Genomic DNA, 20475 nt, shown 5'->3' with positions numbered 1-20475 from the left:
GAATGTGAAAACACCAAGTGTGTTCAGTGGAGAACCTAAACAAATAATAAAACGTTTCAAATATTTAGACCTAGTTTTTAGTGAAGTTTGCAAATTAAGTATGGAATAGACAGCAGAATAAGCAAACATAAGTAGTAACCTCCATGAAGTTAGGACTCACCAAAGATGGAAGGGGGGGGGGGAATAGCTCTTCAATTTCATATATGCTTAAATACCTCCATCATATAGTCAGCGTATCTGTTCTCCAGATAAAAGGCTGTGGGTTCGAATCCTGCCATGGGCATGGATGTTTGTGATTGTCTGTGTAAATACTAGTGGTGGTCAACGGTTGATTGCGTTGGTGTAGATGATGAAGGTAGTTAGTGGATATGAGTAGTGGAGATGGAGAGTTGTGGATTAGGTGACCTCCCTCGATGAGTCTTTGGACTCCCTTGTAGGTGTCTTCCACATCACATCACATATGAGACCAAACAAGTAACAAATTAATTTGGAAGAAAATTGCTGTTGAAAGCTAGTGATAATGTATACTTAAATATATAGTACTTGCATAGTATCCGGTATACTGGTTCTGCGTATGATCAAAAATACAGTAGCATTTTCACGGTGCTGAATAAGAACATACTGGAAGATGCAAATTTCAGCATGTTACGCTGCCTCTCTAAATTGTTGTGAAAACTGTCCCAGCAGAAGAATGTGTCTTTAGATATGCACATTGAGCTACATGTACTTGTTTCATCTGAGAATGTAACACATCCATGTGATGCATGAGTTGCAGCCTGCCATCATGTATTAAATGAAAGAACTCTTGAACACCACATGATGAAAAACAATTCAAACTTTGTATTCAGGACAATGAAAAGTAGACACTTTCATCATCCTTTGTGAACTGTATTTGAGTTTGTATAATATTTTATGTATTTGTTATTAAAATAAATATTATGGAATGAAACTTTAGTTTTAAATGAACACCAGGAAAAACATGAGAATCTTGCATAAAAACAAATTCTATCATGAAAGATTGTTTAAAAAAATCTGAGATGACCCTGAATAAATCAAATGCTAATAAGAATGACTAAGTGCTTATTATTATGATGATGATTTTGTATGCTTCTCTAGGAAGTAACCAGTCTCATCAAGAGGTGCCAGAATTTTTCCTCACTCAAAACAGGCAAATTGGCCAAGGAACATACAGACACAATTAAGACATAAAATAGTAGTCTCATTGTCCCAGTTTCTTTGGCCATAATTTTAAATAACATCCTCTAGGGAATCCAAGAAGGACTCATTGAGGAAACTTTCAAAGTTTTGGAAAGTTGTTTCCTTTATTTTATTAATTACATGAATTAGATACTAATAAATGCAACGATTACTTAATAGAAATGCTAGTAATGCTAAAGAGTCCTTTTTTTTAACCATAGACATAGCAGTTTTAATAAAAGTGATAAGCTTATAACATTTAATTTAGAGGATTTGAATGCCAAGGTCATAAATTATTCCAGTTACTAGGCAGGAATAATTAGACCATTTGGAATTGATTTGCTAACTTCTCAGTTTTGTGAATTCCTTGACAGTCAGTTTACAATCGCCCTAGCTTTGCCCTACTATAGGAGCAAATTGGCACAATGTGCTCTGTGATTGCAACAAGAGGAGCTCTCTGCTGTGCTGAATGCCAACTTTTGGATGATCCTCTTAGTCATCCGAAATGCATCAGCTGCCAAGGAATTCACAAAAGTAAAAAGTCAGCACATCAAAAAGTTCAGAAACCTAACAAAAATTTATTGATGCCTCCAAGACCACCCGAAAACAACATGATTAATCTATCCACCACTTATCCTTGGAGAAGTCTCATGTGCCCAGATTTGTTTGGAAAGTTTTTTCAGAGGTGAGGCAGATTTGAAGAATAGTCTTTGAAACTTGTATTTGCTACAGAGTGGCCTTCTTCCATTATATCTAATAAATGTGCTGAAAGAAGCAAATAGCTTTTAATCTAGTAAATGTACTTCTAATAGAATGGCCTTCTTCCAGCGTATTCTGTGGTGGGTTTCCAAAGTAGGGTGAGCAAGTCCTGAGTGTGGCTGTATTGGAAACCAGATATAGTCCTTCTGTTCGGTCCTACCTGTTTGGTCATAGTAAGACAATTTGCAACTGCAAGGGACTTGGCAATGTTACATTGCCATCATCAGGAATCACAAAAACAATAATATGTGCCTGCATGCACATATTATTTTGTGATCCCTGATGATGGCAATGTAACATTACTGAGTCCCTTGCAGTTGCAAGGGACTCAGTAATGTTACATTGTTAGTGCCTGTGTGCACATATTATTGCAAATTGTTAGTGCCTGTGTGCACATATTATTGTTTTTTGTGATCCCTGATGTCTGTGGTGGAGGGGGGGGGGGGTCTTTGGTGGAGCAAATAAGCTTCAGATTTGAAAAACTTTCCAAACCTCAACAAATTTGGGTGCATGAGGCTGCCCCAAATTTGGGAAGCATACATTCTAAGATTGTCAGCTCAGCGACCAAGACTATCCAATTTAGCCCACTAGGGACACCGTGTGGGTCTCTAGTTCCAACTTCTGTTGCCTTTCTTTAGCCTTATTTGCCCAGTGTTAGTGCCTGCATGCACATATTATTGTTTTTTGTGATCCCTGATGATGGCAATGTAACATTGCCAAAATATAGGAAGATATTAATTAAAGTCTTTTATAATTAATATTCTAGTATATGTTGTTAGTTCCTGAGAAATTAATAGTTATCTCAGAAATAACAAAAAATAATAATATGAAAGTGCACAAGGACAATGCTACTGTCATTTTAAACTATACAGATTACAATAAAAAAAAATTACCATCCTTCTTAAAGACTGATCTACCTATTGCCAACTAAATTATGATCCCACTTACACACAAATCACAACCATCCATAGACTGCTAAAAATGTCACTTTCTGACCAGCAGATGTGACCAACAAACTTAAAACTCTACAATTCCAGATCCCCCCCCTCGTATTTATGGACTTCCAAAAATCCATAAAGAGGATGTACCTCTATGCCCTTTTATAGATGGTATAGACTCACCCACCTACAAACTAGTTAAACATTTAATCAAAGCGTTTTCTTGTACTGTTGCAAATACCTTGTAGCATATCAAGAAATCAGCCCATTTTAAGTCCAGTATATAAACCCTCACACTCCGCAACATTGACTTAATTGTCAGTTTCTCTACTGCATCCTTATTCACAAATGTCTCATTTAAGGACACCTGGGCTCTTATCCAAGCAGAATTTCCTCCTGATATCTCAGTCCTGTTTCAGTTTACTATGAACTCGGACTGTTTTGTTTGACAAGGAAAATTCTACAAATAGAGGGCACAGCATGGACTTCCCTCCCCCCCCCCTTCCCCTCCTTGGCTAACTTTTTCATGGAGACATTTGAAGAGAATGCCCTAAATTCTTCTCCCGTTAAATCCACTGTTTGGCTACACTACGTTTGCAATTTGGCCACATGGCCGGGACACCTTATACATTTTCCTATCCCATTTGAACATCCAAGGATCCAATTCACAACAGAAAGTATAGTTCGCCCACCAATTAGAGGTCCCTCGACACTTCTGCGCATCTCAGAAAAAGGAGAATCCATTCCGATAATAGGGTAATCAGTCCGTATTGTGGGATGAGTTGTTTATTATTATACATCAGAAAATTAACTTCTCTTTTATGATCATTGTAGTTAACTATGTTACTTGTATAACAGTTGGAAAATTTTACCTATAAAGCACGTGATTTCGCGTGTTGGCGACCAATTCGGACGTCCTTCATTTCTTTCTCCCCTTCAGCATGAATCGACTATTCTTGGAAAGACGCGAAGCAGGGACCTAGAAACGGTGGGCGAACTATAACAACAATCTGCTCTTCCTAGACACCCTAGTTACATGACAACCAAATGGATCTCTGACCTTCATGGTCTACAGAAAACCCATACACACAGGTAAATACATCCTTCAACAGTTGCATCACCTCCCCTCCTCCCAACAATTTGGAACTATAAAAACCTTAGTCCATCCAGCAAAATTAATTTGCTCAGATAACATTGCACTCAACACAGAACTCACCCACATAAAAAAACATCTTTATGGCCAATGGCTACACCTCCCACCAAATAAAAAGAATTTTAACACCCTTCCCTTCCAAACATAGATGACAGCAGATCCATCCCCTATATTTATGGTGTCTCATAAAAGGTGGCCAAGATCTTTAAAAAAAAGCACAATCTTGTGACCACTTATGAACTGCAAAAAAAACTAGCAACCTTTATCCACTTTCCCAAACACCAGCTGCAACCTCTGGATTTACTCATAGTGTACAAGGTACCCCTGGATGCAAATGTTCATACTATGGACAAACAGAAAGGACAGCCAACATATATCAGAGAACCAGGTTTACATCCATTTCTACCAATTCAGCCACTCAGGATTAGCAGACCATGCCCTGAATACCTATCACAGAATCTGTTGTGAAAAAAAAGCCACCTTACTCTATTGAAGCAAATTTAAATTCAAGAGGCTTTTCCTCAAATCTGCTGCAATTCTTATCAACTATCCCAACCTAAACAAATATGGTTGCATCAAACTGCTTCTCATATGGGAAACCCCCTCACTGGCAGATAGTTAGCCCAACTGCCAAGAACACCCAACCAAAGCAATAGGTGGCATAATTATAGGACTTTAGGTTATCCTGTATCTCTCCTGTTCCATCTTTGTTACTGAAGTGTGCCTGTGTGCATGTGTTTAATACCAGTATATTAATCCCTGAAGATGCCAATTTAACTTCAGCAAAATAGGAAGTAATAATTAAATATTTTTAGTTATTATCTAGTCTACTTTGTTAATTTCCTTAAACAACACGATGCAGGAGTATAATAATTCCTATTTTTAAGGAAGATGATTGCACTGTTTGTGAGAGTTATAGGGAAATCAGCGTATTGTATGTTCTAAGTTAAGTTCTCTATGCTCGGCACAATAAATGATCTTGTGCCAACCATGTTCTCATCCTGTTGAGCAACTTACAGATGAGCTAGGTGGAGTCCAAAGGAAAAGAAGCTGCATTTACCATTCACTGAGGTAGATCCTTGAGAAGTGTTTATAATTTCAGAAACCTGTGATCACATGTTTTGTTGAGTTCAAAAAGGCTTTTGATTAAGTTGATAGGCAAAATTTATGGAAAATTGTAAGAGCTTATGGAATATCTGACAAACTCACTAGCATTATGTGACTGCTTTATATGATAACAGCAAGGTTTGTGTTAAAGTTGATGCAATATTTAGTGAATAGTTTAAAATAATAACTGGAGTTTTATCTTATTCAGATGGGGTCTCCCTTTTCTCCTCCATCCCCTTTTGAGGGGAGGGCAGGTACAGCCCTCCTAATGAGGGATTAGGTATATTTTATGTTCTAAATCCATATGTGTGTGTGTGTGTGTGTACGGGGCCAGTTTAAGATAGGTTGTTGCCTTGTCACCTCTTCTAATTTAGTCTTGTAATTGTTTTTGTGATTAACAAGACTAAGGGAAGGACTAGAGATGAAAGTCTATGAATCTCTAGATCTTAGAGTATCTGATCTGGATTGTGATGATAATTTGGCCTTATTCATAAATAATGAGGAATAAATGAACCACTTTATTGCTGTAGTTGATGCAGAAGTCAAATTTGATTATAAATATTTGGAAAACATAGATAATAAAGATGAATCCTGTTTTTCTTAAAGGAAGCTATAGAAGAAGTCCTCTCACTTTATTTGTCTTGTAGCTGTGTAACTGATATTGGTGAGCTGAGGAGTGAAGTGAAGTAGAAGGTTCGGAATAGCTTCAGAAGTGTTCAAAAACTTATGGTTTAGAAAAGAAGTGGAATATCAGTAAAAACAAAGCTGAAAATTTACAATACTCTGATTCTGTCTTTTGTGTATGGACATTGTATGAGTGATAGAAACTTGATACTTTTGATCAGTGGTGTGATGTTTAAGGGCTATTTTGAAGGTAAGATGGTTTGATTTTATGAATAATGATATGTCAGAGGAGTAGTCAACCTCCTCTTTAGCATCTGCTGTGATTGGAACATGTGCACAATGGTTCATTCATATTGTCAAAATGCAGAATATTCACTTAGATTATGGTAAGTGATAACGAAGGTGTTAAGAAAAGAGGTAGGTCCAAATGAGATAGATCAACAATAACAAACAGGACCTTAATTAAATTGGACTACACTGGCATGAAGTAGCAGTGTATACTTAAGAGAGGCATGTCTGGCAGGAAGCTGTTCAATCTAGTCACACCTCCATGACTTCTTGAGAAACTTGGTATGTACAGTGAGAGCTATATACTGCAGTTATGTATACTTGGAGATTTTTTATCATCATGTTGTATTTAATTCCCATGTACTGTAACTACTCATGGTTATATATATAAAAGAGTGGTTATTTTTCTGAAAGGTATCCAGGTTAATCCAGAATAGTGTAAAAAACTTTTGGTAAAGATCCCAAATTTCTCAAGCATATCAATAGTTTTGAGACCCTTTGGTCTGAAAGACCTAACTTTAATTTCCATTATAGTGTAAGAGGAGGAGCTTTTCTGATTTCTCCTCTTATTCAAAATGATAATAGAAGACATACATAGCAGACTCCTGAAATAGAATTAACTGCCTTGTCATTACCAATTAAATATAAAGTTATTTATTATTATAAAAAAGTTATAACTTAGCTAAGTTACTAGCTATAGCCAGTGGACCTAATATGTGATAGTGATGGATGGGAACTCAAATTTCAATAATTCATAATGATCCATATATCTGAATATGCACCTGGATAATTATTATGGGGTATTTCAACTATGGGAACATAGATTGGAAAGAGGAGAGGTCACATGGGAGGAAGGAAATGGATTTTATGTAGTTACTAAGGAATAATTACCTGAGACAGAATGTAATGGAATGTCCTCAATCTAGCAATTGCATCTGAGAAGTTCTCATTGCCACCAATTGGGTAAGAGTGATCATATGGTCTTGACCTGGGAGGTGGCCAAATGTTGGAATTTTCAGTTAAGATGGGTATATGTGGAATTACAGGGCTAGTAAGTATGACAAGCTTAGGAGATTACTTGGATCAGTGCCGTGGCATATAAAACTGCAAGAACTGGATGTTGGTAGCCTATGGGAAGTGGAAAGGAGTATTTGAGGGAGGTAATGGTAGCTTGCATACCTAGAGTCAGGAGAGTAAATCAAGTGGGAGTTAAATCGATGAATACCATCATCAAGCTGGAGCTGCAAAAAAAGAAACAATTGTGAAGGGAATTTAAAGAAAAAGATGACCTGCAGGCACATGAGCAGTACAAGTCACAGACGAAGGGTAACTAGTGTGGGAAGAAAGGCAAAAGCAGATTATGAAAGGACGTTAGCAATGCAGGCTAAAGAGAATCCCAAATAGTTCTTTCAATATGCTGCAAGTAAAAGAAAGAATGTATATAGCAGAATGATTTTAAGGAATGCTGATGGTAGGGAGATAATTGAACCAGTTGAAATATTAGAATTACTATGTGAACACTTTGCAAGAATATATCATCCAGGTGGTGATATTGCAGGAATGAGAGAGCCGAAGGCTTATACAGGAACTGAGGTAAATGAAATGGAGGTGCATAGCATTTTACAGAACCTTAATGTGAATACAGCCATGGGATTGGATGGTATACCAGCTTGAGTTTTATGTGAAGCAGCGAGGGAATTGTCAACACCCTTGACCATATTGTTTAATCTAGGTCTCAACTCTGGGTTAGTCCTGAGGGGGTGGAAAGAGGGGATGCATAAACATGGCTCCAAGACTGATGTAGCAAATTACTGACAGATCAGCATATCAGTCAGGCTGTTGTTGTCAAAGAGAATTTGGTCAAGAGCAAAATACTGGAATGAATAAATAGAAAATGGAATAGTGTATGGGGGGGGGGGGGGCAGCATGGTTTTGTGAAGGAGTAGGCCATGCCTCAGTAACTGGCTCATGTTTTATAATACAGTGACAGCTGAGTTCGATAAAGGTAATGAGTTCACAGTGATACTGCTGGACTTTACAAAGGCCTTTGACAGGATACCACATGGAATTCCAATCAATAAACTACAGCACATGGGGGATGGATATAGGGTTCATGAGATGGATAGGAGGATGGTTGATGGAGAGATATCAGAGAGTAGTTTATTCAGGAGTATCCAAAAAAGGCCTGTGACTAGTGGTGTGCCACAGGGTTCTGTTCTTGGACCTCTAATGTTTAATTTGTTCATTAATGATTTATTATTATTATAACGGTGTCTCCATGGAGTCAAAAGACTCATCACAGGAGACCGTACATTGATCCTAAAATAACCATTATTCACACAATACCTGTCATACTTCTCCTTAAATTCATTCACAGACAAAGCATTCACAACTACCTCTGGCAATGCATTCCATCCATTCACAACCCTCCAAACAAAAAATCTAGTCCTAGCACCCTTATTAACCACACTCTTACACAATCTCCAGGGATGGCCCCCTTTTTCCCTCCCTTCCTGCACTGGTCTTAAAAAAGTCATCAGTATCAATCCTATGAAACCCCTTTAATAATTTATATGCCACTATCATATCTCCTCTTCTACATCTATCAGCTAGTTTTTGGAACTCGCAGACCTTCAATCTATCTTCGTAGGAAACATCTCACAGCCCTGCAACAATCTTTGTAACTCGCCTCTGGATCCTCTCCACCATTTCTTCATCACCAAGAAATCCAGGTTACCAGATCTGTGGTGCAATAGTCCAAATGCAGTCTTATTAATGACTTATAAAGTGGGAGAATCACTTCCTTATCTCCTGCTTGTCAGTGTGCTCTTCAACAACCATCTAATTTGATGTGATGTTTTGACAGCCTTTGCAATATGCTCTCTAAACTTAAGTTCTCTGTCCACAATAACTCCCAAGTCCCTTGCCTTGTCAACTCCTTGCAGTTCAATTCCATTAATATATAAACAGCATGTGATCTCCTCCTCCTGAAGTGCATCACCTTACACTTAGCCACATTAAACTGACAGCCATTTACTTACACCCATACCATCAGCCTATTTAAGTCATCCTGCAAGATATCTTCATCATCTGAATTGACTATCACTCTTCCTAATTTTGCTTCATCAGCAAACAAGTGGATATTTCCTTTCAAATTATTTCCAATATCGTTAATATACAAATTAAACAATAGAGGACCAAGCACTGAGCCCTGAGGTTCACCACTAGTCTCGTGCCTTCTCCTGGACTCAGCTCCTCCATAAACCACTCTTTGATATCTATTCACCAGCCACCCTCTAATCCAAATCACCAGCTCTGGATTGATACCTATTTGCTCCAATTTATGCAACAGAGTTCTGTGTGGAATCCTGTCAAATGCTTTTGCAAAGTCCAGCAGTATCACTGAGTAAGGATTTCCTTTATCCAACTCCACTGTTACTTTATTATAGAAAGTAAGCAAGTTACTAAGGCAAGACCTACCCTTCACAAAACTATGTTGCCCATTATAAAGTATCATATTGCTATCCGCCCAGTCCTGAATTCTAATTTTTATCAATTTCTCCAAAACCTTAACCACCACTCCAGATATACTGATTGGTCTGTAATTTGCTACCTCTGTCTTGGAGCTTCCCTTATGCAGTGGATTAATTTCCCCTCTTTCCACTCTATTGGAACTTTACCAGAACTAAAACTTAAATTAAACAGCCTGGTTAGAGGAGGTTCTAATTCTCTTGCACATTCTCATAACACATATGGGAAAGGATCTGAGAGGAACTGTTCAGTTATTTGCCGATGATGCAAAGTTGGATAGAGCAATGGTTAATATAGATGATGTTAAAATTTTGCAGGATGATTTGGATAGATTGGCAGACTGAGAAAAGCGGAATGGATGTCATTTTAATGTGGCAAAGTGTCAGGTTATGCATTTGGGGTCAAAAGATTACCAGCTGTATGGTAATCACAAAAGATTACTAGCTATATTCCAGGAAATTGATGAAGTCATAGACTTGGGAGTATTAGTGGATGGGGAGTTAAAGTTTAGGGGGCACATAGCAAAAGTGCTAAAGCAGCTCATGAGATCACTGAAGAATACTTTGATGAGCAGAGACAAGCAGGTTATTGTTCCTCTTTATCAAGCCTTGATAAGACCCCACCTTGACTACTGTCTGCAGATCTGGATGCCAGGATTTCTTGGTGATGAGGAGGAGGTGGAGAGGATCCAGAAGTGAGTGACCAAAATGGTAGCAGGTCTATGGAATGAACCTTACGAGAACATTGTGGATTTGAAGATTTGTGGGTTACAGAAACTTGTTGATAGGCAGAAAAGGGGATATAATTAAGACATACAAATTACTGAGGGGTTTTTACAAGATTAATTGAGAGGAAATTTTTCAGAACAGGTGTGTTGGTGGCAGAACTAGGGGTCATCCATGGAAATTGAGTAAGAGTGTAGTTAGAACTAGGTTTTTTGTTTAGAGAGTGGTGAATGAGTCAAATAGGTTGCCAGTGTCTGTTGTGGGTGCTGTGAATGAGTTCTAAACAAAGCATGATGGATACTGCACAAATGTTAGATAGTTCTTGACATGGTGTTTTAGGGCCTCCCTCGATGCATCTAAGGACTCCTTGGAGTTGCCCGTAATAATAATAATAACAAAGTAATGCTAATAGGTCCTTGTGTATCGTTGTGACATGCACCTGAAAATGGGATTGCAATAATAGTTTTTAGCTAACAGCCTTTAATTGCCCTTTAATTTAGTACTGTGCTAAACACAACACTAAATGGCTTGCATGGCACAAAATTCATATACTGTCTTGAATTTTAATGAGTATAGCAGCAAATTTTATCAAAATCTGCTAGGTGATCAGACTGTCATATTGTAACTAATAAGCTTAATAAGAACTATTAATTCTAATTCTTCTTCTTCATTAGCCTCTTTCCATCAACTGCTAAATATATGCTTCCCATTTAGGCATCCACTTCTGTCTTTAGCCAGTATCCACCATCTCATCTCAAACTTTGTAAATCATCTCATTGTCTTGTTCTTTAGTGACATTTCCTTCTCTTGGTATCCATTCAGTGCTTAATTTTGTCCACCTTTTGTCTGTATGGTAGTCTACTAATATGGCCAACCCATCTCCATTTACATGCTTTTACAACACTTCACAATATCTTATTCCAGTATTCTCTCTAATTCTAGTATTTCTTATTCTATCTCTTTTTTGTTATGTGAAGCATTCTTCTCTCTAATGCTCTTTGGGTCTCATGCAACTTGTCTTTCTGTTTTTTAGTTTGTATCCATGACTGGAATAATGCACATATTATAGAGCTTTCTTTTTAAGCACATAGGAAATCTCCTAACAGATAATCTTTATACAGCCAAAATACTTTGTTTCCTTCTGTGATTCTTTTACTTTATCTTATTTTTCCTTGAAACTAACTAACTAATTATTATTATTATAGTATCTCCATGGAATCTGGAGACTCATCATGGGAGACCCAAACTAAATATTTTACACATAAAACCAATCATACAATTCTTTAAATTCATTCACTATCAGGGAAAGTGCAGTTAATTCTAGCTGGCAATTCAGTCCACTCATTCACCACTCTCCATGCAAAAATCTAGTTCACACCCATACTAACTACACTCTTACACAACTTCTACAAATGATCCCTAGTTCTCGATTTGCCATATATTGAAAATTTTCCTTTACATCAATTTTATAAAACCCCTTTAATATCTTAAAAGGTTCTATCATGTCCCCTCTTTTCTGCCTATCAACCAAATTTTATTCCACAGACCTATCACCAGCTTAGTCACTTACTCCAAATCCCCTCTACCACCCCCGATTCCCCAAAAAACCCAGGTGACCAAATCTGTGCACATTAGTCAAGATGCAGCCAAAGCACAGCTTTTTGGATAATAACTTCCCCATCTTTACTTGTCAGAATGTTTTTCAACATGCAAGTAATCCTTGGAGCTGTTTTACCAACTTTTGCAGTATGCTCTCTGAACTTCAACTCTGTCCAACATTATCCCCCAATTTCCTACAATTCAGTAGGAAATATGAATACCATCAATATTGATACACCACATGTAACCTTTTCAACCTGAAGTGCATAACCTTACATTTTGCAACATTAAGATAATCGTTATCCTTTGCCCACAGTGCCAAGTTATTTAAATCATCCTGCAGGATGATTTAAATTGATCAAGATAAATATAGCTCTCCATAATTTCAATACAATTATCTGTTAGTTTTAATTTGGTTTGATCTGAATTTGTCATCAATTTGGTTTTAGTTAGATTAATCTTTAAATCTTTTTTTCCCCCCTGCTTTCTCTGCTATTATACAAATAGGCCATTTAGCATTTCCTGAGTTTCTTCTTTATTATTTGCTAAAAACAATTTTATCTGCAAAATGTGAGCAATTGAGATTATTTTTTCCATTGATGCTAATTCCATAGCTTTCCCTGACACATTCTTAAAGACATCTTCTAATATAACAGAAACAGTTTGGATGATATAGAAATTCTGATTAATCCTGGCCAAACTTGTTAACTGAAATTTTTCAATTTTCGGTTGCATTTAAAATACTGATAAAAGGAACAGTTATAGCACAAACACTTGATTTTGATTTAAAATTTTAATTTTTCATTTTAAAGTTTTTCATTTAAAAAATTAATAAGTTTAATAAAAATATTTGATTAAAATTTTAATTAAACATTTTATTAGTGTATTAAAACTGTTTATATTGCTAAAATATTTTACTAAGTTATTAGTAATATAAAAAGTACTAACATAAAATTTATTATCAGTTTTTATGACCCAGTAAATTCTTTTCATTTAATTAAGCATTGATGTCAAAAGTGAGGGGAGGGAACTGAACAAAATACTAGATTATATATGTCAGTAAGTTTCTAAATTATCTTTGAGTATCTTATATTTGACAAGAAATTATATTCTTTTTTTTTAATCCTTTATGCAAGCATAAACAAAGGGAGTGTAATATGCTTTGTAACCCACTGATAAAAAACTTTCAATGAGTATTGTTTATGACAAGTTCTTTTTACATAATGAGGGGATCAGTAACCTATTATAGGCTAATTATACATTTTTTTTTTTTTTTAAGAATTTCAAATTTTCAACGTAGGACAGATGCTTTTCTTGTTGCATTGGTACTAGACACCCATGGGCTAGAGTATTATAAGGGTCATGGTTATACATATCCAGATAAATACTTTGAGCATCCAGAAGGACTGGACTCTTACCCTACAATTGTATGCTCTCCCCAGGTAAAAATAATAATAATAAATAAAAAAACTATAATCATATGCATGGAATTTTTTTTTTATGCAGTAAGTTGCTTTTTCATAGTTTTATATTTTTGTGTTTCTCTTTTTATCTTGTCCATAAATTTTGCAAATGAAAACAATTTCAAAATGATAGTGTATGTATACACATAGTGAAAATATTAATGGAAATTCCTAAGTTGGCATTATATTTTAACGAAATTTTTTTTATTCTAAGAATGAAACCTAACTTGTATGTGATAGAAAAACAGTTATCTTGGAAGGAGATGATCTATATGATGATCTTATCCATCATCATCATCATCATGCATATCAAGGATTTAGGCCTAGTATGGCCTGTTCCAGCCTTAGACGTCATTGTTGAATCTTTTAAGAGGACGTCCTGGTTTTCTTTTTTCCTAATGGCTTGTACTTTAAGGCTTGTTTTGGTAATCTTTCTATTTTCATTCTTTGAATGTGTTCCATCCATTTATGTTTATGTTTTTAAATTTGGTTAAATTTTTTCTTTAACTGGTTCTTGGTTTAATTCTTTCATAATTTCTTCATTTCTTTTGTGATCAAATAGGGTATACTTTGCAGTTTTTCTCATAAACTTCATTTCTGCTGTTATTAATCTTTGTTTGTCTTTTTGTTTTATTGTCCAGATTTCACTTCCATATAATAACAGTGGTAGGGCTAATGTATCGTATACTTTTAGTCTGGTTTGTTTTTGAACTAGGTTTGGTTTAAATATAGAGTTAATTACACCTGTTATTTTTAAACATTTTGCAATTTTTAGGTTTATGTCTTTTTCATTTTCATATGTGATCATACATCCTAGGTAGTTAAATGAATTCACCTGTTCTAAGATCTTGTTATCTATTACTATCTTAGTTCTTGCTGGATCTTGTCCTTTAAAGGCCATAGTTTTTGATTTTTCTGTTGATATTATCATAATCTTTTGCTATCTCATTTAGATCTAAAATAGCTTTCTGTAAGTTATCTTCAGAATTTGTAATTATTGTTTGGTCATCGGCAAAAAGGAGAGTGTTTAAGTTCACAGTAGGAGAAAGTTTAATACCTTGATGGAAATTTTTATTCCATTTTATTATTATTTCATTTAGGTAAATATTAGAAAGAGTTGCTGAGAGGGGACATCCCTGTCGGACCCCTTGGTTTATCTCTCTCGTATATGATAGCTCATGATTTAATCTTATTTGTATTTGATTGTTTTCATATATACTTATGATAGCTTTTAGGATATTATTTGGTATTTGTCTTTCTTTTAATATGCTAAATAAAATGCTTCTTTTAACTTTGTCAAATGCTTTTTCAAAGTCAATAAATGCAATATGTGTTTCTAAATTGTATTCTCTTCTTTTCTCTATTATTAATTTTAGGCAAAAGGTCGGGTCTGTACATGATCGTCCTTTTCTAAACCCATTCTGTACTTCTAAAATAAAGTTTTCGGAATATATCATTAGTTTGCTATTTAAAATTCTGCTATATATTTTGTAACAGGAATTTAGTATACTTATACCTCTATAGTTTTTAGGGTCATCTCTACTACCTTTTTTAAAGATAGGAATCACAATTGCTTTTTTCCATTCTATTGGGGGTTACCAGTTGTATAGATTTTAGTTAAAAATAATAAGAGTCTTTCTTTGAATCTTGGTCCTGCATATTTATATAGTTCTGACCCTAGCTTATTTTCTCCAGGTGATTTTCTGTTTCTTGTTTCTTTCAGGCTGATTTCTAATTCTTCTTTAGTTATTTCCTCTTCATTTTCATTAAATGTTTGCCAGTTATCTTTTTTAAAATATTTATCTGTCCACAATTCTGTGTAGAAATTTAGAAATTCTTCTAATTTCAGTTCAGTGTTTAATTTTATGTTTTCTTTAGTATCTGCATTTGGGTCTTATTTTATACAAATCATGTTTTAAATTAGAAACAAATTTGTTCCATGATTCTCTGTCTTTTTCTGACTTCTCTTTTAGCTATGGCTCTTATTCTTTTATATTCTATTGCATCTTCTAATCATTTACTGCTTAACCATTTATGATGGGCTTTTTTTTTTTTCATTTTGATTATTTCTTATCCATAACTTTAATAATAGAACACTCCATTCCTTCTCATTTTCTGACATACATCACAGTGCCCTATCATTCCAAGTTTCAGAACTTTCCAGAATCTTAAAACACTAATTTCCATTCCATTCTTCAGTGGGATAAAGAAAGTGTAGTCATCTTCAGTGTTATCAATAGTACAGTCCTTTTGTTCTTGTCTCTCACAAAAATAAGAATGCATTTTTTTTTTCTTTACTTCTCTTTTCATTTAAGTAATACTTGTATCCTGAAACAAAAGCATATTTTTTCTTCTTCTTCTTCTTCTTGGACACATCAGGCTAGCCTTTCTTCGTATGAACATCTCATCAGGCTTTTTATTCTCAAGAACATCTTTGTGTGAACTCAGAACATCTCACCTGGCTAAGTGCTAATTCGGTACAAATACAAATCTCCCCAACTTTAGAATATTGTTTTTTTAACATTTAGAGGTGGTGTGCATCTAAAAATTCTTGGTAGTGTCCAGCAGTTCAGTTAACAGATGACTCACTATAACAACTCAGGAATAGTTTATAATGGATAGTCTGGTAAAATGAATTGAAAATTCCATTGGCATAGTACTGTTTTTATGGAAATTTTGTTGGAACTTTTAAATAATTTGTTATAATCATATTTGCTATTTAAAAGTTCCAACTAAATTTTCCAGCAACATAATTGACAATACCTGTCACCCAGACTCACTCCAACTACTGTCTCACAGAAAGTCTGTTTCTGCTTTTCCTTTTTTCATTTTATATAAGTAATTTCTTCTCTGCTATTCCAACAAACTGGCATCCATCTTATCAACATCCACACACACACACACACACACACACACACACACACACACACACACACACACACACACACACACACACACACACACACACACACACACACACACACACACACACACAATCCAACTATAAACACCAAACCAGTTTCTCCTCTTTAATCCTATCTATCTTTCTTCTTTGGAATTATTCACCAATGTTACAATCTAGTATTTGTTTCGAAATTGGAATACCTCAAGTTATACTAAGAATAACAATACAAAACAGGGAAACTTGCATGGAGAATCTTGATGTTTAATTGTAAAATTTCCATCTATGTTTTACAAGTATCTTAGTACATAAATGGAACATCAATTAAACAATTGCTGTTGTTATTTACTTGCTGTTCCATTTATATGCTGAAGATGCCTATGAAACACAATTGAAAATTCTACAGTTAAACATTAAGATTTTCCATATGAGTTTTTTTCTGTTTTATCATTCATAATCTCCAATTATTTAAAAAAATTTTAAAAATGGTGTTTCTCTACTTGTAGACCAGATGAGACCAGTATACTGTAAGTCCTAAAACTTCTGTCACGTAGAACTGATATAAAAATTACAAATATTTCACACACACACACACATTATAAATTGTAATTTCATTTCATAATACATATTAATACGAAAAGCATATGACACAGTCCCAGAAAAAATTGTAAAGTTTTCAAAACATTACAATTATATGGGGTAAATGGAACATTATATGGAGCAATATATAGTCAATATTTAAGTTAGAATTGAAGGAAATATAAGAAGATGATTTGATGTAAAATCAGTAGGTATAAGACAAGAATGCACATTATCCTCACTCTTATTCATCATCTATAAGGATCACATTATGAAAGAAAAGTGACATTAAACATGATATTAGAATCGGAGATATATTCAATATCTCTGATTCTAATCTTATCAGTATTTCTTCAGAAAACATCATCTACTTTATGCAGATGATGTTCTTCTAAATACATCCAGTGCAAGTCTCTGGCATTCTCTAACTAAATTGAAAACATCTGTAACAATAGTATGAAAATGAACAATAAAAAGACCAAAATTATGAAGATAGTTAGGAACATATATTTTTACTATTTAGGCACAGCTTTTAGTAAAGATGGCAAATTAAATTTAGTAATAGAACACGTTATAAGCAAAGCTGATATGGTGGGAAGCCATCTGGCTTTCCACATGTAGTGCTGTCATAGTAGCCTTGAGAACACCCTTTGAGGATACATATCAGGAAATTAATGATGATGCATATTAATGACCATGTTATGTCTTTTGTCTTCTCTATGAATAGTTCAAAATATGATTTCATTCCTTAATAATTGAAGTCTTGTGTTAGACTTCGAACTCCTTGGAGGTGTCACGAATAATAATAATAATAATTATTATAATCAGCATTTTCTTTGCCTATTTTCTTAGTAGTGCAGGTGTATCAATCCATTTCTCTCTCTCTCTCTGGAGAGAGAGAGATTGATTATTTTTCCTTTGTAATATTTACTTTAAACACTTTTTTTTAAAGTTACAGCAAATTTCTTTCTAATATCTTCATTTTCAATGTCATTTTTGTTACTGATGTGCTATTAGTTCACACACCTAATTTTTCACAGAACTTTCATATCATTTTCATCTCTTAATTTCTCATTGCATAGACTTAAATATATCGCATTGGTTTATTGTCCAGAGTTTATCTGTTTTGATGTTTGTCTACATTACTCTACTTGAAACTTGAAAGTTTAAGAATTTATTGGAGAGGCAATTACAAGATTATAAATAATATGTAAATATAAGATGCCAGTATCTTATTAGAAACAAGAAATTGCATTTTTTCCCCATCATAGCCTACAAGATGCCTAATATGTAACATGTGACACCTAGTGGCTTAATATGTGGGATATATGGATTGCTGAAATGAGTTTCATGTAGATTTCTGTAAAATAATTTAAATAAATAGCATATTTAGGAAGTTTTAATAAAAATATCAGCATATATTGTTTCCCATATCAATATATATTTGTATTGTTTTCTTATTGCATTATAGGATAAACCACTTTCTCATTGGCCTGGTGTTATTATGATCATGACAAATAAAGGTGTTGAATTAAGAAATACTGATAACATTATTTGCTTTTATGATCCTGTAAGTAATAATTATAGTAGTTTTTATAATTTTATCATAAATTTTATTTTCTACAGATTAATGTATATTGTACATTAACAAAGTTAATCCCATTTACTTAAAGTCTCAGTATGCTTTTGATTTATTGTAGAATATTTTTTTTAATATGAACTCAACACATACCTGTTATTATGCAGATCTCTCCAGGAAGTCCAAGAACTCATCAAGGGAGAGTCTGATGAGTTCTTGGAAGGTATGCAATAATGTATGAGTGAGTGTTAAAGAGCAAGAAGTAATATATTGATTTGCTTCTTTAAGAGTTTGAGGTTGTATTCAGTGGAAAAAAACAGTATGGAATAGACTATTCCAAAGAACAGAGGTGAATGGAATGAAAAAGATAAATATGTTCAGCATATATGCAGTTGGACATTGTGTGGGTGTTGGCTGGTAGCTGCTTGAGTTCTTACATGGTTGGAAGAAAGTGGAGGAATTACAGTATGTTCAGCAGAGAGCAGTGCTGATGAAAGTATCTATAGAAAAGGCACAGTGCAGAGCACTTGTGGGAAAGTGACTAAAGAGGAGTCTGTGTGAGAGAGAGAGAGAGAGGTGTTGTCCATTAAGCAGATTGTCCTCTTCTGTATATCATCAAGAATTTTTAGGTAGCTTTTGGTTACACCATCTCAAATGTGCAAACAGTATTCCAATGTTGGTGGGATCTGAGACTTATAAAATGTTAAGAGTTTAGCAGAACAGGATGTTTTGAATGAAAAAAGAAGTTTTTTAGAGACTGGGGAGGTTATGGATGTAATATCTTTGGTCAGGATAAGTTGGATTTGATACTCTGCCCAAGAAAACAAAGCTGGTCTTAAAAGGATATTGGAATATTTTAAAAAGTAAGGAGAGAAGTAGAATCTTTTTTGTGTGTGATAAGCCAAGCTTAGGACTTATAAAATGTTAAGAGTTTAGCAGAACAGAATTAATGTTTCGAATCAGACACATATTCTTTCAGTGTGTCCTCATATGTGCAGTTCCAGAGGCCAATTATCACCTTGGTTACCCACATTCAGATAGTTTCAGCTGCTACCTATGTTCTTGAAATCTAGATTACCATATTTGCACAGAGTAGTGCAGATATAGTCTTATCAGAGCCTTGTAAAGTGGGTACACTTCACATTATCATTTGCCCATATAACCCATCTGTTCAAGCTGTTGCTTGTCACTCATTTGTGTCCCTGATCACATTATTTTAGTTTCAGTTAAGTCAGTTTGAGATTGAATCAGATCAAGCAAGAACAGATTTCAAAATATATTTTGAGAATTTTTTTTAAAAAAATAGATGCTTTCTGCTGAACTACATTTTATTATATTTATATCTGCTTACATATGAATACAGGAATGTAAATTTTCATCCATGACATTATGATCTGTGAGGCAGGGACCAAATCTTCACATGTTTTTCTATTCTAATATTCGGATAAATGAAAACAGGTTAAATAAGTGAAGAAAAACAATTTAAAATCACATAAACAGTGACTAGAGGAATGGCATAAATAGCATCAGCAAGCAGGATGCAATGCTAATTTATTTACAGGTTAATTTAAATATGTGTATTGACACTAAGGCAAAGATAGGTATAACAACAACAAATGCATTGTGTCTAACTGAATCCTTTTTAAGCATCCTTTTGTGGTTTAAAGACATTGCCATCTACACTTATATCACTTTCACATAATCAGATGCACCACTACCAACTGTATCTTTATTTAACACTGTCCCCTTTGACAAAATTGGCACCAACTCCTGCATAGGTGATTTGAACAAAGAAAATCAAAAAGAGTGCAATGCATATTTCCTCTGCTCTTTTACCAGAAAGATATGAATAGGTTGTATAAGATTCAACCTACATACAAAAAAAAAAAAAAGGCCTGGTTCAGATGGTATTCCCAAAGTTGTCAACACAAGTTGTTCTACTAAACTAATACCTGTTCTGTATCATCACTGTACCCTTTCATACTCAATTGATATCTATCTTGATCCATTGCCCTCTCTAAAAGTCATAAA

General features: G+C 34.6%; 1 protein-coding gene across 1 annotated transcript in view; it reads left to right on the top strand.

The window, feature by feature from the left end:
• LOC150106865 (KICSTOR subunit 2-like) overlaps positions 1-20475 on the top strand; it is a 128488-nt gene that overhangs the window by 106455 nt on the left and 1558 nt on the right. Inside the window, exons 9-10 of the mRNA XM_090392775.1 lie at positions 13201-13363; positions 18337-18435. Coding sequence (XP_090248901.1) covers positions 13201-13363; positions 18337-18435 — 262 coding nt within the window. The remainder of the gene's footprint in view (positions 1-13200; positions 13364-18336; positions 18436-20475) is intronic.

Source organism: Typopeltis vanoorti, chromosome 5, assembly GCF_054136105.1.
Source record: "Typopeltis vanoorti isolate ZY-2024b chromosome 5, IOZ_Tvanoo_1.0, whole genome shotgun sequence".
Taxonomy (NCBI): domain Eukaryota; kingdom Metazoa; phylum Arthropoda; class Arachnida; order Uropygi; family Thelyphonidae; genus Typopeltis; species Typopeltis vanoorti.
The sequence above is the reverse complement of the archived record's forward strand: the minus strand, read 5'-3'. Positions and strand labels throughout refer to the sequence as shown.